Here is a 27,325-nt window from a genome sequence, read left to right on the forward strand (position 1 = left end):
CTTAATGAAATAGCTTAATTTAAAAGTAATTTAGGGGTTGGGGTGGGGGTGTTGAACTACAACATGCACGTACAGTCTATGGGCATACAGTATATGTTGTCACTGGAAGTAGTTTTGACTGTTCAAACATACAAACGTTATCTTACTACAGGTATTTGTTTCAAAGCTTTATGTTGTGAAAAACTGAGATTTGGAAATTTGTCTTTCTTGTGCCTTAACTTGTCATTTTGTAAAGATGTTGTTTATTTTTGCTATTTTTTATTTTATTATTTGGAAATACCAGAATTTGCACATTATTTTACTTTTTTTCTGTCTGATCACATCATTTCTAAAAATAAATAAATTAATGGGACATTAAAATCAAACAGTAACTCAGGACTTCAGTAGTCTTTTCAACAAATACTTTTTTACTCTTACTTGAGTAAATTTTTGGATGACTACTTATTTTGGCTACTCTACCCACCTCTGATAGTTAGCTAAACATAGCAAACAGTTGACCCAAGAAAAATATAGCTAGCTAAACATAACAAATACTTCACTAAGGTAATAAATAGTGAGCTAAATCTAAGGAATAGTTTGCTTAAAGTAATGGATAGTTAGCTGAATGTAATGAATAGTTGGCTACAAGTAGTAAATAGTTACCTAAACACAGAAAACAGCTGGCTGAAAGTAATGGACAGTTAGCTAAATGTAGTAAACAGCTGGGTACAAGTAACTAACAGTTAGCTAAATATAACAAACAGTTGTCTAAAAGCTAGCTAAAGTAGTAGATATTTAGCTAGAGAAGGAAATAGTTCGCTAAATGTAATGAAAGATTGGGTAAAGGAAATAAATAGTTAGCTTCACCTAAGGAATAGTTTGCAAAAAATCTAGCTAAATGTAGCAAACAGTTGGGCAAAAGAGGCTAATAATTATTTAAATGAAATTAATAGGTGGCAAAAAGTGATAAATAATTAGCTAAATGTCATAAATATTTTGGTAATGTAATGAACCGTTGGTCAGAAGTAATAAATAGTTAGCTAAAGTAGGAAATAGTTTGCTAAATGTAATCAATGCTTGTGCAAAAGTAATAAATATTTAGCTAAGCCTAAGGAATAGCTTGTTAAAAGTAAGGAATAGTTAAACGTGTTTCACTCTGTTCCGTTTCTGTCGTCTTAAACATACAGAGTGGACGATGTAGTTTACCCAGGAACTATATTAACCATCGTGCATAGTCAAACACCGACTCTTGCATTCAACCTTTTACCAGGGGAGCGTCACACACAAATCTGTCCCCCAAGGAACACGTCATAAACATTCCACTTGACACATCCTTTCTCTCTTTTTTTTTTTTTTTTTCCAAAATACATTTTTCCTTTTAGGTGTGATTTTTTTCAGTTTATCAGTATGTAAACAAGAACATCAAGAACATTTTCAGTAAACACATTCAAGAATACCTGAGCTCAAAAATAAACTCTCTCCCATCATAGGTATCACATTACATGTTGCGCCACAGTCTATCTGGAAATTGATCAACTTCTTATTCATCGTCATACCTGCAAAGAGTTGCTGGCTTTTACTGTGGTCCACTTTCACTTTGTTGATTGTCTCTTGTCTGTCACACACATCCATTATTGTCATGATGTCCTCACATGATCCACTTGACTCTAAGACTGTGTGTGTTGGTCTGCTCCTCTTATCTTTCTCCTGTTTGGTCCTGCATTTTGCAGCAAAGTGGTTCTCTTTTCCACATTTCTTACACTTCTTGCTGTAAGCTGGGCACTTGTACTTATTCTTCTCATGTCGGTTCCCACAAAAGTTGCAGTTGATCTCGTCCTTGCCTTGTTGTGGACTTCTTTTTATCGCATGTATCTCTTCCACAGTTTGTATTTGTAGTGTTTTGCTATTCTCTCTCGACAGTTCTGCTGCTCTGCATATTTGCATGCACTTATTCAGTGTTAGGTTCTCTTCTCTTAACAGTTTTTCTCTCATAGCAGGGCTGTTTATGCCACACACTATGCGATCTCTTATTAATGAGTCTTTAATATCACCAAAGTTGCATGTGCTGGCCAAAACCATAGACTGTATATAAAGATGGACGTAGCATCTGGCTCCAGAATTGAAGCAAACCCGGAAGTGTCAAAAACTTGCAATATCACGCCGTCCGCTAGGGTTGGCTCCAAAAAGGTTTTTCTCCATAGACCCCAATTCATTTTTGGAAAAAATAAAATTTGATAGACTGATTTTCTACAGCTCAGGATTTTTTTCCCGTTAGTTTTCATGGTCAAAATGAGAGATCAGGTGGCCGATCTTAAAATAAATCAATACTGAATTTTAAATAAATCGTTAAAGTTGGTGGAGCCAGGGGGCGTGGCTATACTTGATAGACAGCAACAGAAGCCTCTGCGGTAAAATGTGGGCGGGATAAGAGAGTCCTCAGCCAATCCTGCCCCTAGTTGCTCTCTGGTCCAGCCTGTTTGATGACGCTTTTTACGTCACTGGCTCCAAAAAATCCAAAATGGCGAACAGGAAGTAGCAAAATCTGGGCTTCATTTTCTCGGCGTTGAAACTATGGTTGAAACCAACGGATGACGCCACGGTTAGTTTACGCCTGGCCAAAACCCTTAAATCTGTGACATATTTGTCTATGTTCTCAACTCGTGTTTGGTTCCTGGTAAAAAATGTGTGTCTCTCCACAGTCTCATTCAGTTTTGGATTACAGTGTTCATCAAACAGCGCTATCATAGAACTTACTGTCCTCCCGCTTTCCAGCGTGGTCAAAAGCTCCGTTCCTCTCTCTCCGAGAAGGTAGACAAACAGCTTTACTTTTGTCGTTGCCTCTGCGTCGGGCATTGTGAGGTCTGTGTACAATGTGAACTCCTCTTTCCAATATTTCCACGTCTTCACTAAGTTGGCAGAGTCCCAAACTAATGTGGTTGGCGGTTTTAAACCTTCCATCACGAAGCCCGTTGGTTTACGATCCTCACCGTTGCGCGCCGACATCGGCCAGTCACCTGCTCGTGCTCCCAGGCTAGGCTACCAAGCGAGCGACGCTGTTCTTTCGTATCAAAACTCTCCGCCTTGGCACAGTTCACGACCGCTGCCACCATGTTTCACTCTGTTCCGTTTCTGTCGTCTTAAACATACAGAGTGGACGATGTAGTTTATCCAGGAACTTTATTAACCATCGTGCATAGTCAAACACCGACTCTTGCATTCAACCTTTTACCAGGGGAGCGTCACACACAAATCCGTCCCCCTAGGAACACATGTCATAAACATTCCACTTGACACAAAACATAGGAAACAGTTGGGGAAAAGAAGTTAATAGTGAGTTAAACCTTTGCAATACTTTGCTAAAATTGATTAACCGTTAGCTAAACACAGCAAACTGCTGGCTAACAGAAACTCGTAGTTAGATAAACATAAAGAGTTAGCTAAACAGCTGAAATTGTGAGCTAATGGTTATCAAAATCTTACAAACTGTGAGCTAAACACAATTCACAGGTAATTGTTCATCTTTGGTTCACTATTTCAGTGATTATTTTGATCAGTGTTTTTCTTTAAGCTAAACTAATAATTTGACCTCTTTAGCAGTTTTAGCTAACTATTTAATCCATTACTTTGAGCTAACTGTTCAACTATTAGCTGACCAGCTAACTGTTTCTAACTCTTCATAATAAAAGCTTTAAGCGCTGCTGCAGAGTTCCTTAAAGAACCGTTCTGGACTCCAAAGGTTCCTCCAGGTTCTTCTGAGCTCTGCAAAGTGATTTTATTTCCTCCTGAATGTCTGAACCTTTTTTCATTTCAGCCTCCAGGAGGATTTAAAGGGTTAATAACATGAACCAGGTCAAACACAGTTATCTGATTTAAAAATAAACCATCAGTGCTGCAGCAGAAGTTTGATAAACCTCTGTGATGTTTCCTCTCTGTGCCGGAACTTTCTTCACATGAATAAAAACATTTCCTGTTCAAACTGCTGCAGAAAATGAACGATAACATCAAGTAACTGAGAAGAAATAAAGACAGTTTTTGTTGATTTAAATACAATAAAACTGCTTCATTTTATGTTAAATTAGATTTACTGTTTATCAAAATGCAGATTTTTGCTGTGGACATTATTTACAGTGTTGGACTGATTTAATTTTTACAGATAACATGTAAATTCATTGTTTTTTTCTGTGATTTTGTTAAATACAGTCTGTAATTTACCAAAACCCAACAAATCTGTAAAATAATACTTCTTCAGGCTTTCTTCTATCCTTAAAATCCTTTTTTCTCCAAATAATGGTGAACATCTGTAAAACATTTATATTTTTAGCTGATTTAAACAGTTAAACACTGTAAGTTCATTTAGTAAAATAATGAATTCCCATTTATTAAACACAGATACAGGCCTGTTGTCATATTGGTAATATATAAATTAATACTGGTTTCACTGGTATTATCTGTAATTTCATTTATTTTAATGAAACGTGAAAACAAAACATAAAATGTGTAAAAATCAAAGCAGATCTACCAACCACCTCCCAACCTGCTGATATGAGCCTTAAAGTTACAACTACAAGCGCTACAAGTACAAGTACAACTTTCTGGAGACCATTTTCGGCGTCATCTGGGAAGAAAACGCACTTTATGTCCTTGGAGTATCTTTTACGCTTTCTGGAAGACATTGAGAAAAAAACTGTTATAGTTTAGGTTCTTTGGTTGTTAATGTGCCTGTTCACGCTGCTTCATATAAAGACAACTACTTCTCTAACCCATCTTTGTGAAGTTGCCGGTGTTTGCTGCCTCACCAGCTTGCAGATGAAGCAAACAGGACGAACCAACTTGTAGCGCTACAACTTGTAGTACAACACAAGCAAGAATTCAGACATAAGGAAAAACCTTTAGTAAGTGCAAAAGTGCTTCAAGTGCAATTGGTCAAAGGTGTTGCCATCAAGTTGCAGAAGAATTGCCAACCACCCCCCCCCCCCCTTTTTTTTTTTTTTAACTTTGTCAGCGCTAAATAAGTGTTGGGTTTTGGACCACCTGACTTATTCTACCCCGAAACTGCATTTTTAATTTTCATATTTTCATCTTTAGTTCGTGGTTTTAACACTTGTGCTCTGCGTCGTGTCTTTAATAACATCGGAGGAGTTTTTCTGGCGAAAAAACACCTTGGTGAGTTGAAACTAGCAGCTAAATTAGCTGGAATAGACGTTAGATTGAAGCTCAGATATTAGACTCTGCTGTTACTGAGGGGACCGGCTAATTCCCGGTCACAATCGGCGACACCACCATGTCTTGAAGCTTTCGGCAGTCGGACCGGGAATTAGCCGGGTCCCTGTCCAGGTTGTACCGCCGTGTCTTAAAGCCTGTCCAGGTCCTCCCACTGTGTCTGAATGTACAGGGGAATGGCTAATTCCTGGTTCATCGAAGATACCAGCTGATATTATTTAGAATTTATTTATTTTAGTGTGATTTTGAATGTGGGAATCAATGTAGGTTTTCCATAGCGGAACCAGGAATTAGCCAGGCCCCTGTGTGAATCAGTCTCTGGCAGACCAAAGACTTATTCTCTTCCTGCTTTTATTTCTATCCAACAGTCTAAACATGCAGACAAACAGGACTTTATGTCTGTGGTGACGGCAGACGTTTGTCTGTGAAACCTTTCTTGTAAAACATTTCTGACCAAAGAAATGTGTAGTTTAGGGCAGAGTGGGACCAGAGGGCTGCACTCGGAAGCAGGTTCACCACAGCCAGGCTTTGTTAGTGTGCAGCTGCTTCAGTCTGCTGGTTGTTTTATGGCACAGACCCTGATGGAGAAAACCCGGTACACAAAGAAATGTAGTAGCGACCATGTGGTATCCATAACGTCTGGTTGATAGCATCATCTCAGACTGGGCTTTATGTTCTGTTTACTCCAAGAAAACCTGACTAGTCAGACTTGCTTCATAGGGCAGCTCTCTGATAGTCCTGGAACCATGTCCAGCTCCATCCACCGAGTATACAGTCCTTACAGATGATACTGTAAACGAGAACACAGTGATGTTACTGTGAACACTTTAACTCTTTACTTTCTAGGATCCATCTGCCAGAAAGTTTCTGTAAAATTTACAGCGACCTCTGTACTCTGCACTGAAACATGACGGACTTTCTTTTACGTTTTTTTTCCATCTCTCTGCTGAAATCAGAAGTAGAAAATCCTTCAACATTTCGCTGTTTATAACCCAGAATAAGGACTGAAATGTTCTGCAAGAACTTCAGTGGTGATGGTTCTGTCATCATTTCAAACATGAAGGAGAGTCAGTGAACGTCTCAGTACGTTCCAGCAGGGATCGTTTTTTTGGATTCTTATTTATCAGCATAAATGTAATAATATTAATTGATCTGTGTGCAGTTTGATGGTCACTTTTAAAGCTCCTGCACATCTGATGAATGAAGTTAAAGCAGCAGTCAGACAGAAAATGCTGATGAATTTCTTTGGTTGTTCCTGTGATCTGATGTTCCGTCACGCTGTCACTGCAAACCAGGCGTAAACTAACCGTGACGTCACCCGTTGGTTTCAACGCCAAGAAAATGACACCCGGATTTTGCTACTTCCTAGTCGCTATTTTGGATTTTTTGGAGCCAGTGACGTAAAAAGCGTCATCAAACAGGCTGGACCGGAGAGCAACTAGGGGCAGGACCAGTCTATGGGCGGGTCAGACTGAAGCCAGACTGATGAAAGCCTCTAAAGGATCTGTCAATCATTCCAGACAAGACTGTCTATCAAGTATAGCCACGCCCCCTGGCTCCACCAGCTTTAACGATTTATTTAAAATTCAGTATTGATTTATTTTGAGATCGGCCACCTGATCTCTCATTTTGACCATGAAAACTAACGGGAAAAAATCCTGAGCTGTAGAACATCAGTCTATCAAATTTTATTTTTTCTGGTGATGAATTGGGGTCTATGGAGAAAAAGCTTCTTGGAGCCAACCCTAGCGGACGGCGTGATATTGCAAGTTTTTGACACTTCTGGGTGGGCTTCAATTCTGGAGCCAGATGCTACGTCCACTATATATACAGTCTATGCTGCAAACCCAATCATAAATCCAGACATCAGCTGTTGGAGCTGCAGATCCTCCACTAGATGGAGCTAAACATCCACCTGCAGGGAAACAAGCAGCAGATCTGACAGAAGGAACCACAGTCATCACAGTTTATCAGCGACGAGTTTTTCACAGGAATCACAGGACATCGTGTCATACTGAAGAAATGTATTCACCCAAAACAGCGTCAGCACATCTCTGACAAAACATTCCACTGTAGTTAACATAAAAACGTTACAGGAACGTTTTGTAGAGAAGGCTCTGTCATCTGAGGCCTCGAGAACATTTAATGAAACCACTTTAAAATCGTTGCTTTGATTCATTTATTCTCAATTCTTCATTTAAGAGCTGGTGATTCTCTTTTGACGCTACCTTAAACCTTTTTGGACGGCTAAAATTTCCTCTCTGCATCAGAAACTCTGATAAATAGGTATTAAACTGATATTTTTCCTCTTAGATGTGAAACGCTGGTGTAGTTCTGTTCTTCAGAAGTTACAAAATACTGATTCTGTCTTGTTAACTGAACAATTCAGCAGCAAAACCAATTAGAGAAGACAACAAAACCCCAAACACATATATAAAAATATATATTTTATGATTTTATTAAATTTGAAGCATCAAAAAACAAGATATGTAAACACCAAGGAGTCATAAATTAACATATAATATTAAGGAGGATCAGTAAATACGCAGAGCTGCTTTTACTCCAGTTTGTTTTCAGACACAACAACTGATCCTGACTGATGGAATTCAACTTTTAACAGCATTAAAAACAAACTAAACACTGATTCAGGATCAGTTTCATTCACATGGCCTCGCTGCCTCGGTCCGACCTCATCGACTTCAGTTCCTGCTGGTTGGTTGACTGAGTCCCAGATGTTGACGCCGTCTGCAGTCCATCCACGTCATCCCGCCGGCAGCACAGGCAGTGAGGCAGCGCCCCCAGCAGGGCCTTCCTGAACATGGAGCTGGAGAAGACGTAGACGATGGGGTCCAGCGCCGAGTTCAGGAAGTTCAGGCCCAGAGACACGATGTTGAGCTGCGTGAAGGTGTAGAAGGCGTTGCAGTCCCACGGACGGTATGAGCGCACCGCCCACAGCCCGATGGTGGTCACCGTGGTGGGCAGGAAGCACACCATGAACACCGCCACAATGGCGGCACACACTCGCATGGCCTTTCGCACCTTGTCGGGTTTCCCCATCTGCCGCTGCCTCAGGAACCTGGAGATCCGGACGGAGCAGAACAGCAGCAGCGCCAGCGGAACCACGAACTCCAGCACCGTCAGGATTCGGTGCATCGCCACCAGGACCACGATGGCACGAGATGCTTCTTTGTACGAGGTGAAGAAGAAGCACTGGGTTCGGTCGCCGCTGCCCTTGATGTGGTTGAAGGCGAGCAGAGGAACCCGAGGAGCGACGACCAGCAGCCAGACGAACAGCGACACCACTACCGCCTGACGCCTCGTCATGCGGTTGAAGCGGTGGTGAGGATGGACGACCTGTAACCAGAGGACCGACGTCACAATCACAGTTTACGGTTTCATTTAGCAGACGCCTTTATCCAGAGCGACGTACATCTGAGAGTAGATTCAACACAAGGTAGGACGAAGGACCACAGCTGAGTTACCCATCTATCCATCCATCCTACACTTGTATCTACTCTTACCTAAGGGTCCTCACTAGTCTATTATCCAGTGAGGATCCTAACCTTCTAACTTCAGCCACCATAGAAGCTAACATTCAGCTAAAATAATGCATTTCAGTCATGCTTGATGCTAACTTTAACTGAAAACCTTCCTGGTTTGCCTCAGTCTGACCTTCGTACTGAGGTGAACCAGGAGTGTTTTGGGCTCACCTTAAAGTAACGGTAAACGGCCACCACGGTCAGGAGCACGATGCTGGCCGTGCGGTTGGAGAACATGAGGAAGAGGTTGATGCGGCAGATTGCGTCTCCGAAGACCCAGTGGCCTCTGAGCAAGGCATCGATCCTCAGCGGCAGACTGACCAAAGCCAGAAAGTCCGCGATGACCAGGCTGAAGAGGAACAGGTTGTTGGGGTTCCAGGCCTTCAGCTTGAAGCAGAAGATCCACAGCGCCACCACGTTTCCCAGCAGCCCCAGCACCACGTCGACAGCCAGAACGGGCGGCAGGATTAGGCCTTCCAGCTGGATCCCGACCGGAGGGCAGCCGCCACCGCCAGGGACCGGCGTGGTCAGGTTCAAGGTGGAGGTAAAGTTCGGCTCTGAGAGCATTCTGGCAAAATGAAATGACCTGGTTGGTCCTGGGGAGGTTATTTATAAACAAAGTAGTTTGGTGGTCAGATGAGGGGAAAATCTGAGGGAAAGTTTCAGCATTCAGGAAAATCACAGCTTCCTCTTTTCACCGTCTTCCTTTTTTTCACTGCAGACAGGAAAACACAGAAGTTTAGTCAGTAAGTGAACCAGGTTTACTTCCTCTAAGGGCAGATGGTGAGGAGTCAAGATGTCATTAAATAAGAACAGAAATTACATGACATTTAAATATGGAAATACGGTTTTATTACAGCAACTTTTATTTAAAGTGAAATAAATCAAGATTTAAACCTGAAATTTAACTGTCATAAATAAAGATGAAAAATTACAATTTGATGAAACTTTTTTGTGTGCAAATAAAGAAAAGGCGTTTTTCCAGCGACTAAGCCGGCGCTGTAATGGAGCCTGTGTTTGTAAATAAGACCATGTGGTTCTACTGTTATATAGAGAATTAGAGCAGATTAGATTAATCCAGGACTCACCAGAGGAAGCTTCATTCATGAAGAGCTGCAGGTTGGTTTCTGCTCGTGGATTTATTCTCCTGCTGGAGGATGTTGCTGTCGTCGTCATCAGCTTGTTGCCAAACTGCTGCTGATTCATAAAGTGAAGACAGAGTGATGTTCTAGAACATTTCTCAACACTTTTACATGCAGGGAGGCCAAGTGAATGAAGTAATGTTCAGGCAGAAAGAATAACAAATGTTTATGTTAATATTTGCAATTTAAATATGAGGATAAAAAAAAACGAATGAACTTAACATTCACTGAACAGAATCCTAAACATTTATTTGAATCATCAACTTTTAATTATAACTTCTTAGAGCATCTTCTCTGGGTTCTAATGCTACGTAAAATGTTAGCATAGTACTCATTCATTTACGTCCTGACTTTACACTAGCTTTAATATTTAACATCAGTACGGTTAGCTGCTAACTTTAGCCACCATAAAGGCTAGCATTCAGCTAATAGAGTTCGGGATTGTGACGTCACATCTCAAAGCATCTTGGGATTTGTGGCCTGCTCACTAGCGGCCTCATTAAAACCTACACATTTTTACATGTTTTTAGCGCACAAACGTTCTGGTCATCAGCAAGAACGGGGCACAGATGCTGTGTGGTGGGTTGTGACAGTAAGTCTCACCACTGGTCTGGGAGAAAATTGACCAACGGGCTAAAATATTTAGGTTTTCCCGCTTGGAAAAGACATCAGGGGAGCGACATCTCTGAAATGACAAAAAGACGCTGAATGGCTTGGATTGCTGCCATTAAACTAAAGTTAATCTCTTTCGGCAATATTCCCAAGAGGTTGTTCGTTTGTTCCAGGCATTTCCATAAGGGTGAGTTGCCTTTTTATTCTTGTTTCTGCCTGTCAATCGTGATATCCTTAGCCCACTATGGTAGCTAAACATCTGTCAGTCCCTCTCGTTTGGTTGTCACTGGACCGGCTTTTGTGCTCGGTATGGATCTATCCCATCAATTAATCCTATTTTCTGCATATATCTTTGCTTCGCTTCGTTGTTCAGTTTTTTCCCGATCCCGACTGGTTACAGGTCGTCCCGACCGTCAGTTTTTACACCAGATGATGCGGTTGTTTTCAGGCCACAAACATGGTGGGCGCATCCCATAATCCATTGCGGTATGACGTCCATTCCTGAACTCTATATGTGAGACTTCAGTAATGTTAGCTGCTAACTTTAGCCACCATAAAGGCTAACATTCAACTAATATGTGAAACTTTAGTCATGCTAACTACTAATTTTGATCCTAATACCGGCTAACATTCAGCTAAACTCATAAGTTTAATAATAAACAAAAATACTGATGAGAAAAGATTAACGTCACAATAAGAATATCATTTTTTTTTATCTTTAAGTAATTATTCAGTGTATTTTATTGCTTTTTGACACTTTTAGATGTTTTTGATTATTTCTGTCTGTTTTTGATGTTTTTCTGACTGTTTTTGATCATTTTAAGTGTGTTTGATAATTTTCTGTGTTTTTAATAATATTCTGCCTGCTTTTGATAATTTTTTTACCATTTAATGTTTGTTTTTGTTCATGTTTTGTCTATACTTGATATTTTTCTGTGTATGTTTGATAATTTTATGTATGTTTTTGATGAGTTTTGTCTTGTTTTTTTTTACCATTTCCTGCCTGTTTTTACCATTTAAATACAGGGAATATTGGACGTGCATCGCGAGGTGCATTTCCTTGAAAACGACCGATTCGTGGATTTTATACCGACTTCAAGACATGTTTTGGACAAAATAGTTTACTGGCTTGTTTCGTCTGGATGTCCAAGGTTGGATTATGGCCGTTTTTTGTGGAATATTTTCATTTGTGTGTAATAATGAACCCGGAAATGTGAGTCGCGCTGTGTACGTTGAAGCCGTGTATAGAGAACGGATGGATATTCGTTGTTTGTTGGACAAATGTGTTTTTCTCACCCGCTGTAGTAATCACATCTGAAAGTGGTTTATACCGGCGGATTCATGAGAATCTAAGCTTTCCATCGGTGTATAGTGTTTGTATAATCGTGTTTACAGCTTCAGACATTTAAGGAAATGCTTATGCAGATCTCAAAGTGTTCCGCGGGCGGGACACTGAAGCACAACGGGTTAAAGCTTTTAACACCAGTTTGATCTGTCAGATCTTCAGTTTAACGTTGAATTCAGGTGAATTATGTTCAGTTTAATGTGAGAAACGTGAGTTTGTTGTGTGGTTTGTGTTTGTAGGTCGACGCTGGTTTGATTTGTTGATGCTGAAGCTGTGCAGAACAAACGGTGACGAGTGTTTAGAAATGTTCTGCAGATTGAGGAAGTTCAGAAACCACAAGATTACTGAGGTTGTGCTCCTCAGGATGAATCAGCAGTTTGTCAGAGGTCAGATATTTTAGATCCTGATGAGTCATCTGTCGTCGTCACGTTGCCTCCAGATTAGACCGATGAGATCAATCAGATTGTTCTTGTTATTATTATTGTTATTGTTGTTGTTGTTGTTGTCTAAATCCTGACACTGTTTCGTCATTTAAAGAGGAAACTGAGGACAGGATGTTTGTTGTGACGACAGAAAGTCTTCAGTCTGTAATTTTCCACCTCATGCAGCAGAAAACAAAGATATCTGAACAGTTATGAACCTCTTTAAAAACCTTTTTTAATCCAACAACCAAACTGATTCCAGCCTTTTAGTGTTTGGTGGATTTTAATCATTTAATGTCCGTTTTTATGATCTATTGTTTGTTTGATCATTTCTAAGTACTTTGTCTTTTTCTGATCATTCTTTATTTTATTCGGTTTTGATCAGCAAAAGTTTCTGACTGCTTGCAGCTATTTAAATATTTTTAATTATCTTTTTTTGCTAATTGTTTTCTTTTTCCAAATGCTTCGTCTATTTTTGAGAATTTTTTGATTTTAACTCTGATTTTTGGTTATTATCTCTTGCTTATAATTATGATGTACATATAGAATATTTGTCTTCTTTTAGTTGTTTTTTAAGTGTTTTTGCAGCTTAATTTTTTAATCTTTTTCATCCAGTTTTTTGATAGTTTATTGTTTCCTTTTGGTCATTTTCTTCCTGTGTTTGATCATTTTCTGTCTGTTTTTGATTATTTCCTGCCTTTTTTTTCAGTCTATATTTAGTAATATTCTGCCTGTTTTTAATTATAATTTTTAACTGCTATAAATAATTTCCAGCCTGTTTCTGACATTTTGCTGCCTGTTTTTATTATTTCCTGTCTATATTTGCTTATTTCCAGCCTGTTTCTGACATTTTGCTGCTTGTTTTTATTGTTTTCTGTCTATATTTGCTTATTTACAGCCTGTTTTTGACATTTTGCTGTCTGTTTTTATGATTTTCTGTCTATATATGCTCATTTCCAGCCTGTTTCTGACATTTTGCTGCCTGTTTTTATGATTTTCTGTCTATATTTGCTCATTGCCAGCCTGTTTCTGACATTTTGCTGCTTGTTTTTATTGTTTTCTGTCTATATTTGCTCATTTACAGCCTGTTTTTGACATTTTGCTGCCTGTTTTTATGATTTTCTGTCTATATATGCTCATTTCCAGTCTGTTTCTGACATTTTGCTGCCTGTTTTTATGATTTTCTGTCTATATTTGCTTATTTCCAGCCTCTTTCTGACCTTTTGCTGCCTGTTTTTTGATTTTCTGTCTATATTTGCTCATTTCCAGCCTGTTTCTGACCTTTTGCTGCCTGTTTTTATGATTTTCTGTCTATATATGCTCATTTCCAGCCTGTTTCTGACCTTTTGCTGCCTGTTTTTATGATTTTCTGTCTATATTTGCTTATTTCCAGCCTGTTTCTGACCTTTTGCTGCCTGTTTTTATTATTTTCTGTCTATATTTGCTTATTTACAGCCTGTTTTTGACATTTTGCTGTCTGTTTTTATGATTTTCTGTCTATATATGCTCATTTCCAGCCTGTTTCTGACATTTTGCTGCCTGTTTTTATGATTTTCTGTCTATATTTGCTTATTTCCAGCCTCTTTCTGACCTTTTGCTGCCTGTTTTTTGATTTTCTGTCTATATTTGCTCATTTCCAGCCTGTTTCTGACCTTTTGCTGCCTGTTTTTATTATTTTCTGTCTATATTTGCTTATTTACAGCCTGTTTTTGACATTTTGCTGTCTGTTTTTATGATTTTCTGTCTATATATGCTCATTTCCAGCCTGTTTCTGACATTTTGCTGCCTGTTTTTATGATTTTCTGTCTATATTTGCTTATTTCCAGCCTCTTTCTGACCTTTTGCTGCCTGTTTTTATGATTTTCTGTCTATATTTGCTCATTTCCAGCCTGTTTCTGACATTTTGCTGCCTGTTTTTATGATTTTCTGTCTATATTTGCTCATTTCCAGCCTGCTTTTGACATTTTGCTGCCTGTTTTTATTATTTTCTGTCTATATTTGCTCATTTCCAGCCTGTTTCTGACCTTTTGCTGCCTGTTTTTATGATTTCCTGTCTATATATGCTCATTTCCAGCCTCTTTCTGACCTTTTGCTGCCTGTTTTTATGATTTTCTGTCTATATTTGCTCATTTCCAGCCTGTTTCTGACCTTTTGCTGCCTGTTTTTATGATTTTCTGTCTATATATGCTCATTTCCAGCCTGTTTCTGACATTTTGCTGCCTGTTTTTATGATTTTCTGTCTATATTTGCTTATTTCCAGCCTCTTTCTGACCTTTTGCTGCCTGTTTTTTGATTTTCTGTCTATATTTGCTCATTTCCAGCCTGCTTTTGACATTTTGTTGCCTGTTTTTATGATTTTCTGTCTATATATGCTCATTTCCAGCCTGTTTCTGACATTTTGCTGCCTGTTTTTATTGTTTACTGTCTATATTTGCTTATTTCCAGTCTGTTTCTGACATTTTGCTGCCTGTTTTTATTATTTCCTGTCTATATTTGCTTATTTCCAGCCTGTTTCTGACATTTTGCTGCTTGTTTTTATTGTTTTCTGTCTATATTTGCTTATTTACAGCCTGTTTCTGACATTTTGCTGTCTGTTTTTATGATTTTCTGTCTATATATGCTCATTTCCAGCCTGTTTCTGACATTTTGCTGTCTGTTTTTATGATTTTCTGTCTATATTTGCTTATTTCCAGCCTGTTTCTGACCTTTTGCTGCCTGTTTTTATTGTTTCCTGTCTATATTTGCTCATTTCCAGCCTGTTTCTGACATTTTGCTGCCTGTTTTTATTGTTTACTGTCTATATTTGCTTATTTCCAGTCTGTTTCTGACATTTTGCTGCCTGTTTTTATGATTTTCTGCCTATATTTGCTCATTTCCAGCCTCTTTCTGACCTTTTGCTGCCTGTTTTTATTATTTTCTGTCTATATTTGCTTATTTACAGCCTGTTTTTGACATTTTGCTGTCTGTTTTTATGATTTTCTGTCTATATATGCTCATTTCCAGCCTGTTTCTGACATTTTGCTGCCTGTTTTTATGATTTTCTGTCTATATTTGCTTATTTCCAGCCTCTTTCTGACCTTTTGCTGCCTGTTTTTATTATTTTCTGTCTATATTTGCTTATTTCCAGCCTGTTTCTGACATTTTGCTGCCTGTTTTTATGATTTTCTGTCTATATTTGCTCATTTCCAGCCTGCTTTTGACATTTTGCTGCCTGTTTTTATGATTTTCTGTCTATATTTGCTCATTTCCAGCCTGTTTCTGACATTTTGCTGCCTGTTTTTATTGTTTACTGTCTATATTTGCTTATTTCCAGTCTGTTTCTGACATTTTGCTGTCTGTTTTTATTATTTCCTGTCTATATTTGCTTATTTCCAGCCTGTTTCTGACATTTTGCTGCTTGTTTTTATTGTTTTCTGTCTATATTTGCTTATTTCCAGCCTGTTTTTGACATTTTGCTGTCTGTTTTTATGATTTTCTGTCTATATATGCTCATTTCCAGCCTGTTTCTGACATTTTGCTGCCTGTTTTTATGATTTTCTGTCTATATTTGCTCATTTCCAGCCTGCTTTTGACATTTTGTTGCCTGTTTTTATGATTTTCTGTCTATATTTGCTCATTTCCAGCCTCTTTCTGACCTTTTGCTGCCTGTTTTTATGATTTTCTGTCTATATTTGCTCATTTCCAGCCTGTTTCTGACATTTTGCTGCCTGTTTTTATGACTTTCTGTCTATATTTGCTCATTTCCAGCCTGCTTTTGACATTTTGCTGCCTGTTGTTATGATTTTCTGTCTATATTTGCTCATTTCCAGCCTGTTTCTGACCTTTTGCTGCCTGTTTTTATGATTTTCTGTCTATATTTGCTCATTTCCAGCCTGTTTCTGACCTTTTGCTGCCTGTTTTTATGATTTCCTGTCTATATTTGCTCATTTCCAGCCTGTTTCTGACGTTTTGCTGCCTGTTTTTATGATTTTCTGTCTTAATTTCCAGCCTGTTTCTGACCTTTTGCTGCCTGTTCTCAGCCTGTCTTGCGGCTGAACTTCCTTCCCTCCAGCCTGCAGAGTGACTGACGGGTATCAGGCTGGATTAGCGCTAAAGGTAAGCGTGTTTCTCCCTGTCGAGGCAGATTTCATCCCCTCTCCTTCTCCTCTCCGCCTCTCGTCTGTTTCTGCAGCGTGTGGTTTTCTCTCTCTTTCCCTCCCGGACCGATGCGATGCCATTCCTCCCTCAGGACGCCGAGCGCTTCGATGGGCTGTCTCTGCTCTACTGGTAAGGCTAATTCCTCTCGCTGCTCCTCCTCCTCCTCGCCTCCTGCTTTTCAAACTACACCTAAACTCGCCTCCTTGGGCTGATTTTCTCCTCCATGTGCAGACTGGAAGGCGACAGATGTCTGGGAGTTTAAGTCCGGTTCTGGGTCAGGCGTGTTGTGAGAGACGTTTTAATAATAACAGCAGCTCTTATGAGGGCATTTTCTGCTTTTTCACTGCAGTTTTTCTGACAGACTCTTATTCAAATACAACCTGAGATAAATCAGACATTTGAGCAGACGCTAACAGTTTTCTGTTGATCGGTTCATCTTGAATTGCTCCTTTTTTATGGTGTTATTAACCGTGTGAACTGAAAGCAGCAGATTCTGGGTGTTTTGTTGTTTTACTTCTGTCTCATTCTAACTCACTGAGGCTCATTTTTCTCTGTAATCTAAAGTCCTGCAGCTCAGTGGAAACGGAGCGTAGTTAGAATGATGGAAACCAGGGAAAAAACCTCTTACTTCACTATTTACTTTATAAAACCTGTTCAAAACGACTCAGAAAACATTCAGTATGACTCAAAGCTGTCCACATAATTCAACCCTCTGAACCGCATGTTTCTGGGTGTTTTTGTTCCTGCTTCTTTTTCCCTCTTTAGTTAATTAAACTCATCTAAAATGACTCAAATATTTTCTGAAATGACTTGAAATTTGTCTAAAATGACTTCAAATTATCCGAAACGACTAAAACATTTTCTAAAACGACTCAAACATTTTCTGAAATGATTTGAAATTTGTCTGAAATGACTCAAATGTTGTCAAACTGACCTGAAACTCGTCTAAAATGACTAAATTTTTTCCAAAATGCCTCAAACATTTTTAAAATGATTTGAAACTCGTCTAAAACAACTTAAACGTTTCATAAAGTTTTAAAATTTTTGCCCGTTCTTTTTTGTTTCTTTTTCATAATTTGCTTCCTTTATGATTATTTCTCATTTTTGGTCATCTTTTTTTTCTCTGATAATTTTCTGTCTGTTTATTTTTTGCCTGTTTCTGATAATCACATGTCTATTTTTATCATTTATTTTTTATTTTATGATGATTTGATATTTTTATTTTCCTTTTTGAGATATTTTTTTGCCTATTTTTTTAAAATAATTGTCCCATTTTGGTCATTTTTGGTCTCTTTTTCTTAATTTATCGTCCTTTTTCGTACATCTTGTTTTTCTTACATTTTTTCCGTCTGTCGTTGACATTTCTGGTCTCTGTTAACCCTCGTGTCGTCCTGTGGGTCAAACTGAAAATGTGGAAAAAACATATTTTCACAGTGAAACTTCTGATGTCCACGTTTTCAACATTTTTGGGAAATCTTTGAACATTTTTGGGTGGGAAAAAAGAAATGTTAAAAATGTTTCTTAAGAACATTCACATAAAAATCAACGTAAATCCAACGAGTTTCTCTGGATTTTGGTTGATTTTTATGTGAATGTTCTTAAAAAAATATTAGAAGTTTTACTGATTATATATGAAATCACTTTAGATATTTTTAGGATTTTTTGGGGGGAAGATTTTTACTCATTTTTTGAGAAAATTTACCAGAATTTTCTTGCCAAATTTGAGGGATTTAAAAAAAAAAAAAAAACTTTTAAGGGAAACTTTCAAGGAATTATTGGAATTTTCTTCGTGAAGGTTTTGCAAAGTTTCACAAATTTGGGGAATTTTTTTGCTGAATTTTGGGATTTTTTTTCAGACAAAGAAACAATATTTTTTGATGCCCGTAAATGAGGACAACAGGAGGGTTAAATCATATTTAATATCTGTAGTTCTTTAAAGTAATTATTGTCTCGATACAATAATTTTACAGCTTTTTTCCCCTCTTTTAAAAACAAACTTCTTCTCTTCTTGATGAAGTGATTATTGACTCTTCATGGTTTTGAACTCAGTAAAGCCGTCGTCGTCGTCGTCGTCGTCGTCGTCGTCGTCGTCGTCGTCGTCGTCGGTGTTGTCTACGTCGTTGTCGTCGTTGTCGTTGTTGTTGTCGTTGTTGTCGTCTACGTCGTTGTTGTCATCGGTGTCGTTGTCGTTGTTGTCGTCGTTGTTGTTGTTGTCATTGATGTCGTCGTCGTCGGTGTCGTCTACGTCGTTGTTGTCGTTGTTGTTGTTGTTGTCGTCGTTGTCGTTGTTGTTGTCGTTGTTGTCGTCTACGTCGTTGTTGTCATCGGTGTCGTTGTCGTTGTTGTCATCGTTGTTGTTGTTGTCATTGATGTCGTCGTTGTCGTTGTCGTCTACGTCGTTGTTGTCGTTGTTGTTGTCGTCGGTGTCGTTGTTGTTGTTGTTGTCGTCGGTATCGTTGTTGTCGTCGTTGTCGTCTACGTCGTTGTTGTCGTCGGTGTTGTCTACGTCGTTGTTGTCGTCGTTGTCGGTGTGTTTCAGAGGGTTAAAGGATGGATTTCCCTCCAGATGAATCCTTCAGAATTGTCCTTTACTTCCGTTTTCTTCCTGAACCATCAGACTCTTCACGGTTCGTTGTTTCGTGGGTGAAACTCCGTGGATGTCCGGTTTGACCTGAAGCTGCAGCAGCTTCTGTTTGCATCGGGTCGGTCGGTAGGAATCTGCCAGAATCATTCATCTGCAGCAGAACATCTGGTGCTGATTCATTCTCCTGGTTTCCCTCCCAGCATACGGCCAGCAGACAGGAGGAGATTAAATATGCAAACACCAAACAATAATCCTCAGAGGCTGCGGCTCCCAGCGACGACTTTAGCTCCACAATGACAGAGCTGCAGCTTTAACTGTATTTATGTATAAATATTAATATCATACGGAGGAATGAATCTGCAGAAACACTGAGAACTTCAGGAACCAAAAGGAGATGCTGAACATGTAAAATCTGTAAAACAACCACATGCAGCTCTTATTTTTCTGCTTTTCTCTCTGCATCTGCCTCATGTCACTCCTTTTCTTTGCACTCGGGAAAAAATCATTGATTTTTAATCAAATAAAGCATAGAATTGAAATACACACAGTTATGCTCATAAACTGGCAGATTTAGTAAAATATGAACCGTTGTTTAATGAAAACATGAATAATTTGTTTTCCTTTTTTCTTATTTCTGTCTGTCTTTGATCATTTTTGCCTCTTTTTATATTTTTTTTGTCTTTTTGGTCATTTTTTAACTCTTTAATCACAAGTTGTTGTGAGTCTTCCTGTTTTTTTGTTTCTTTTTCATGATTTTATGTCTGTTTTTGTATTTTTTTTTGATAATTTTGCATCTTTTTTGTCATTAGTTATTTATTTTATGATGATTTTTGTGTCTTTTAATAATTTTGTGTCTTTTCCTGATAATTTTTTGTATCTTTTTGATAGTTTGTTGTTTTTGAGATTAAAACTTTTTATGTTTTTGTTTTATTTTTTATATTTTTTTCATATTTTTTAAAAATTTTTTTGCCTCAATTTGATTATTTTTGGTCTTATTGTCAGAATTTGTCGTCCTTAATCATCGTTTTTGCCTGTCTATGATCTTTTTTGCCTCTTTATAGAAAATGGTTTCTCTTTTTAATATTTTTTGCTCTTAAATCATAATTTCTTGTCGGTTTTCATATTTTTGTCTGATCTTTTTCATGTCTTTTACTTCATTTTATGTCTTTTTAAACTATTTTAGATATTTTTGTTGGTTTATAAAAATTTTGTGTCATTTTTTTATCATTTATTATTTGCTTTATGACAATTTTTGCGTCTTGTTGATTATTTTGTCTTTTATTGATTTTTTTTGTCTTTTTGGCATTTTATTGTTTTATTTATGGTCTTTGTTGATTTTTTTCCCTCCTTTTTACCATCTCATGTCTTTTCTGATAATTTGATGTTGTTTTTGAGATTATAAACTTTTTGATGGTTTTGTGTTCATTTGGGATATTTTTTCATATTTTTTGTCTCTTTTTTTAACATAATTGTTTGTCTCATTTTCAGAATTTTGGTCCTTAATTTTATTTTTTAATTGTGGGATTTTTTTCTGTCTGTCTTTGTCAGAAAAAACAAAGTATTATTATTATTTATTGGTAATTATTGGAATGTTTTGTCTCTTTTTGGTCTTTTTTCAGCTCTTTTGTCATAATTTGTTGTTGGTTTTCATCTTATTTGTGTTTTGGATTTTTTGTTTGATCTAAAACCACGACTAGAAACACGACTGCAATCAATAACTTTGTCCCACCACGAACCTTAAAGGAAAGGAAAGTTTTTCCATGATCAAATATTTTAAAAAGGACAATATTTCACTAATTTTTCCACGTTATGAGCCCAACTGTAAACGTTAAAACATCTTCCAGTGTTTACCTCCTGAATCATCACATTTTTACAACTTCTGCTCTGATTTATCTCAGATTTTTACAGCATCAAATAAAACTATTCATAAAGATATCTGTGAAACTTCAGCTCCACACGTGAAATACTTTCTGAGATAATTAGCTTAAGCAGGTTTTTTTCCCCAGAGCGGCCCAAAGACGACAGTGGCAGGAGAACACTCTTTAAACAGGCTGAGGACGTTCTGTAGATGCTGTTGAAGGAACACATCACAGAACGTTCTTCTGTCAAACATTCTGACAATGTTCTGACAACGCCAAAGAACGCTCTCAGTGCAGCGTTCTAAAAGAGGTTCTGAAGAACTAATGAGACCTCGGATAGCGGAACGTTGAGAAGACATTCCTGTGATGTTTTCTCAAGAACGTTCTGCTATCTGAGGTCTCTATTAGATCTTCAGAACGTTCTTTCAAAGCTGTTCCTGATGACGTTTTGAAGATGTTGTGAGGGAACGTTTTATAGAACGTTGTGTTCCATAGCAGGCCTCAGGTGTAAGAATGTTCTCCATACAGAACGTTTTGTAACGTTCCTGTAACGTCTCAGATTAAAAGTAGAACATTCAGCCTTTCCTGTTGACGGAACACATCCTAGAATGTTCTGCTCAAAGGTGTTTCTTCATTATAACGAAGAAGAAAGAGGTTCTCAAGATCCATTCGAGACCTCAGACAGCAGAACGTTGAGAAAACATTTCTGTGATGTAATGACAAAGGTGGAACGTTCTGGCTGCAATGTTCTGAGGATGTTTTAAAGATGTTGTTGAAGGAAGACATCGTAGAACGTTCTTCTGTAAAACATTCTCACAACGTTCCGTGACAACACCTAAGAACGCTCTCAAACCAACATTTACGAAATGTTATCGAGGCCTCAGATCTCAGAATGTTCTTCATACAGAACATTTTGTAACGTTCCTCTAATGTGACATCCTAAAAGTAGAACATTTAGCCTTTCCTGTTGAGGGAACACATCGTAGAACGTTCTTCTGTAAGATGTTTCCTCATTACAGCAGGAATGTTCTCAGTGCATCGTTCAAAAAGACGTTCTCAAGATCCTGTACTAGAAGAAATCAGAGGACAGTGATGGTTCTGCTGTAAACCACCAGTAGAACATGTATAAATGAATGTGTTCCGTCCCTAAAAGCTGCTGTAGAACCCCAGTACTAACTAGAACTCATGCTTCCAGTTCTGTGACATCTGAGCCTTCAGATGCTCAGAGGGACTCACCGGTCCGACTTTTAAACCACAGAGGATTTATTCTCTTGCAGCAGAACCGTTCCCCCGGGTTCTGCTGCTGACGCTAATCGTTGTGGGCAGGTAGCGCAGATTATCGGGTATTAAGCGATCAGTTTAATTGCTCCCTCGTGTCCCGGCCGCCGGCTTCGTTCTGCAGCTTCTGTTTGTCTTTTCTGAACAGAACGAACTGCCGACGAAGGAACCGAAGGAGCAAACGTTCTGCAGCTGCTGCTCGTGACTCGGCAGGTTCCAGGTTGGACCGTCGACTCGTCTGGAGGCTGAGAAACATCCTCAGATAATCTCATTACGTTCTGCTCTACTTAGAACCCGTGATCTCATTTTATTTATTCACCTGAAGCTCAGCGAGCAGAGAAACACCTGGAAAACTGCAAAGTAAATTTACTGGAAAAATTCATCATTTTTAACAGTATTTTTATAAAATGCATAATTTTTCTTAGTGAATGGTGAATTTTGATGATAATTTGTTCTTTTACGAAGCTTCACTTCAAAATTTTTTTAACAATTTAAATCGGCAAAAAATCTTAATAACTCTTATTTTAGTAATGTTCCCTTTTTCCAGATAATTACCAATAAAATCATAAAAACAACATAAATTCAGTTATTGATTAGCTTCATAAACCAGCAGTTTGTCTCAGGTTTTAATGTTTTATTTGAGTTCAGAGGACCAGATGTCTGCTTTATAGATAATATTCGTATTATATCTGTGGATGTTCTTTAGGATGGATGTTATTCATTTAAATTAAGCCTCTTCACAGCGACCTTATTATCCGTTACATAACGCACCTACATGGCGTATAAGCTGGACCCTATAGCAGCACCGCCTCCTGAAAACAGGCCAGATTCACCAGCAAGACGGGAAATAAAACAACTTTAGTGTGTTTATTTTATACACAATTCTGTACAAACAAACTTCAGCTTCTTCATCTGTAAAAAATCCGGTCGTAGAAAAATCCGTTAGACATACGTTACAAATTGGCAAATGACTGTAAATATCCGCAAAATAACCGCAAAAATATTTAGTGTACAAAAAGTAAAACCAATGTAATGTATACATACACCCCCTGTCAAAAGTATTGAGACGCTTTTTCATTTATTTGAATAAGAAAGCGTCTCAATACTTTTGACAAGGGGTGTAAATACAGTGTAAAAATATACAGTAAAAAATGTAAAGAACATTGTGTAGTAATATTATAAAATGTAAATATATAGTACAATATGTGATATTTAAACAGTGTAAAAATTTAATGAACAAAAGATTAAAAAATGTAAATAAATGTTGTGTAAAAATATAACGTGTAGAAATTTTAAAGGTGCAATGTCAAAATGTAAAATGTATGAAAAAATATTCGTTGTGCAAAAATCTAAAATATATATAACGTTAAAATATACAGTGGGCAAAAAGAAGGTTATGTGAAAATTATATGTAAATTATTTAAATCTTAAAGCTGTTAAAATGTGATTTTTTTCTTTTGAAGTTCACAAAGTATCTTTAAAAAGTAACGTGTTAAAAAATGTCAGGAAAATAATAGTAATATAAAAATACACAATTTAATACAATATAGTGTATAAAAATGTACAAATAATGATGTAATAATATTCCATTTGCAAAAATATTTAAAAGTTCTTTCAAAAATAAACTAATGTCATGAAAAAAGATAATGTAAAAATATACAGCTTAAAATATACTGCGTACAAAAATTGCATAAAATGCATAAAAATTTTGAAAGGTAAACTCAAAAATATTCAGGGTGCAATCAAATGCAACATATATGTAAAAAATGCAAAAATTTAAACAAATGTTATTTAAAATATAACATGCAGAAATTTAAAAAAATGCATTGTGAAAATATACAGTTATATTTTTTTTACAGTTAAATAAAATGTTCTTTTTAAAAGATAATGTAAAATGTAGAGTGTAAAGAAAAAACAATCTGTAAATATACAATAAAAATATAAAAAATATACAGTGTACAAAAATGTAAAGAAATTGATGTAATAATATTCTATATGTAACAATGTAAAAAAAAGTCATTTAAAAAATACAATGTGAATGTTTTTACAGATGAGGGTAGTATATAAATATATACTGTAAAAACCTGACAACATATATAATGTAAAAATATATTGTGCAAAAATGTAAAGGTGGTCGTGTAATAATATTCCGTTTTTAAAACTGAAAGAAAAAGCAAGAATCTAAAAAAAATGTAGAAATATGCAGTGTTTATTTTTACAGTGCACAAAATATGTATTTTTTAAAAAAATAATGTAAAATATAGTGTAGAAAAGTTTTACAAATATAAAGATGTAAAAACTTACAGCGCACAACGTGATTAAAATTTCTATATGTAAAATATTCAGCGCATTAAAAATATAAACAAACAAGAGATCTAGAAGTTATAAAATTAAACATTATCAGTGTTGTGTTCAGCTGTTCTGGCCTCAGCATGGAGCCTCCAGAACCCTTCAGTCCAGACCCGGTTCTGTTGGATCAGACCCGGTTCTGTTGGTTCTCTCAGTCCAGACCTGGTTCTGTTTGTCCAGACCTGGTTCTGTTGGATCAGACCTGGTTCTGTTGGTTCAGACCCGGTTCTGTTGGTTCTCTCAGTCCAGACCTGGTTCTGTTGGTTCAGACCCGGTTCTGTTGGTTCTCTCAGTCTAGACCTGGTTCTGTTTGTCCAGACCCGGTTCTGTCGGTTCAGACCCGGTTCTGTTGGTCCGTCAGTATTTGCTGCCTCCACAGAAACAAACCAGGATCTGTTTCGACTCGTCTGAAGCAGCTGTAGAACCTAAAGTTCTGAGTAGAACCTCTGGATAAACAGATAAATGTTCCTTTCCAGCCATGTGACATCCAGGTCAGCACATGGTGGAAGCGCCGCCGGTTCAGGAGATTTTATTGGACGGATGAGGCGGGAGGAGGGAGGAGGGGGCCGATGACAAAATCCTGCCGGGATTTGATTATTTTGTGCAGCGGAGCAAACAGACGGCGAGGAGCTCCGTGTAGCGTGTGGCGTGTGGCTGACGTGTTGTTTGTGTTGCCAGGACGATCATGGGGCCTCACGGCATCAACCGGGCCGTCCACAAGCTCGAGTTCTGCGACTGCAAGAAGGGACTCGGTGAGCACGTCCACCTCCGGCCTCTGAGCTCCGTCCAGCGCTGATTCAAAGCTGCACTTTCTAACCCAGTCTGTTGACAGGTGTGAAGATCATCGGAGGCTACAGGGAGCTGACCGGGGAGGAGTTCGGGATCTACATAAAGAGAGTGATCGGAGGAGGGCTGGCCGCTCTGGACGGTATTCCTCTTTACTCTGGGTCCAAATATGATTATTCTGATCAGCGTTATCCCCCCTCACCTGTCACACTCTGTTCCAGGTCGGCTTAAGTCAGGTGACCTGATTCTGGATGTCAATAACAACAGTCTGATCGGGGTGACCAATGAGAGGTGAGTCTGCATGCTTACCTGCAGAAATCCAACAAAAACACAGCAGACTGTGACGGAAAAGAGAAAAACAACTATAGAAAGAGGCTAAATATAACCGAAAAGAGAAAAACGGCAACACGAAGAGGCAAAATATGACCAAAATAAGAAAACAATGCAAAAAAAGAGGCTAAATATAACCGAAAAGAGAAAAACAGCAACAAAAAGAGGCAAAATATGACCAAAATAAGAAAACAATGCAAAAAAAGAGGCTAAATATAACCAAAAAGAGAAAAACAGCAACAAAAAGAGGCAAAATATGACCAAAATAAGAAAAAACAACAACAAAAGGAGGCAAAACAAGACCAAAAAAGATTTATAAACAACAAAACGAGGCAAAATATGACCAAAAAGAGTTAAAAAAAAAACTAGAAAAAGAGGCAAAATATGACCAAAAAGATTTTAAAAAAACTACAAAAGAGGCAAAATATGACCAAAATAAGAAAAAACAACAACAAAAGGAGGCAAAACAAGACCAAAAAAGATTTATAAACAACAAAACGAGGCAAAATATGACCAAAAAGAGTTAAAAAAAAACTAGAAAAAGAGGCAAAATATGACCAAAAAGAGTTTAAAAAAACTACAAAAGAGGCAAAATATGACCAAAATAAGAAAAAACAACAACAAAAGGAGGCAAAACAAGACCAAAAAAGATTTATAAACAACAAAACGAGGCAAAATATGACCAAAATAAGAAAAAAATGCAAAAAAAGAGACTAAATATAACCGAAAAGAGAAAACAGCAACAAAAAGAGACAAAATATGACCAAAATAAGAAAAAAATGCAAAAAAGAGACTAAATATAACCGAAAAGAGAAAAACAGCAACAAGAAGAGACAAAATATGACCAAAATAAGAAAACAATGCAAAAAAAGAGGCTAAATATAACCGAAAAGAGAAAACAGCAACAAGAAGAGGAAAAATATGACCAAAATAAGAAAAAACAACAACAAAAGGAGGCAAAACAAGACCAAAAATGGATTTAAAAACAACAAAAGGAGGCAAAATATGACCAAAAAGTAAAAAATAAACAACAAAAGGAGGCAAAACATGACCCAAAAAGATTTATAAACAACAAAAAGAGGCAAAATATGACCAAAAAGAGTTAAAAAAAAAAACAACAACAAAAAGAGGCAAAATATGACCAAAAAGAGTTAAAAAAAACTACAAAAAGAGGCAAAATATGACCAAAAAGAGACATTTGCATCCTTTTTGTTGTTTTTTAAGATAATAAAACAGATAAAAGTTTACTTAAATGAGACCAAAATGATGGCATTTATCAGCCAGAAAGTGTTAAAACAGAAACAATAATCAGATTTTCAACTTTCTGATGGTCCTTGAAGGAATCACGTCTGTAAACACTCATTTTATCTCACTGTGGTTGATGTTTCAGTCTAAAGTCCTGCAGCTCTATGAGCCAAAAGTAACATGAAATGACATAAAAATGATCCAAAATGACTCAAAACTTGTCTGAAATAGCTTGAAACTCCAAATGAACTTAAAACCATCCAAAATTACCTGAAACGACTTAAAAATGACTCACATTTTTTTTCTAAAAGACATTTTTGAACAATTTGAACAGTATTTAGTGCGGTTTAGAGTCTCTGCTCATGATCTGTAGAAGATGTTTCTCCATGCTGGATGGATCTCCAACAGCCTGCTCCTCTGTTCACTGTTTCTGAGCCATGCTGACTTTATTTATTCATCCAGTGGGTTGGATTTTCAGTCACAAATTGTCAGAAATGA

The 27,325-nt window shown here is 37.5% G+C and overlaps 2 protein-coding genes across 3 annotated transcripts in view; one reads left to right on the top strand and one right to left on the bottom strand.

The window, feature by feature from the left end:
- Positions 1-7,641: 7,641 nt before the first annotated feature.
- On the bottom strand, positions 7,642-9,909 carry LOC110965504 (hydroxycarboxylic acid receptor 2-like). The gene is made up of 3 exons (XM_051939517.1): positions 9,827-9,909; positions 8,910-9,453; positions 7,642-8,553 (listed from the first exon to the last, which is right to left on the bottom strand). Exons 2-3 carry the CDS (start codon positions 9,303-9,305, stop codon positions 7,861-7,863), a joined length of 1,089 nt encoding a protein of 362 aa, XP_051795477.1. The 5' UTR covers positions 9,306-9,453; positions 9,827-9,909; the 3' UTR covers positions 7,642-7,860.
- Positions 9,910-16,338: 6,429 nt separating this feature from the next.
- stxbp4 (syntaxin binding protein 4) overlaps positions 16,339-27,325 on the top strand; it is a 54,010-nt gene continuing 43,023 nt past the window's right edge. Inside the window, exons 1-5 of one of the 2 annotated variants that reach the window (XM_051939515.1) lie at positions 16,339-16,354; positions 16,488-16,525; positions 25,145-25,218; positions 25,299-25,394; positions 25,474-25,543. In XM_051939515.1, coding sequence (XP_051795475.1) covers positions 25,152-25,218; positions 25,299-25,394; positions 25,474-25,543 — 233 coding nt within the window. In that variant the 5' untranslated portion in view covers positions 16,339-16,354; positions 16,488-16,525; positions 25,145-25,151. Of the gene's footprint in view, positions 16,355-16,392; positions 16,526-25,144; positions 25,219-25,298; positions 25,395-25,473; positions 25,544-27,325 lie in introns of those variants that run through there. The other variant, XM_051939514.1, reaches the window with a different exon arrangement.

This window comes from Acanthochromis polyacanthus, chromosome 19 (genome assembly GCF_021347895.1).
Source record: "Acanthochromis polyacanthus isolate Apoly-LR-REF ecotype Palm Island chromosome 19, KAUST_Apoly_ChrSc, whole genome shotgun sequence".
Taxonomy (NCBI): Eukaryota; Metazoa; Chordata; class Actinopteri; family Pomacentridae; genus Acanthochromis; species Acanthochromis polyacanthus.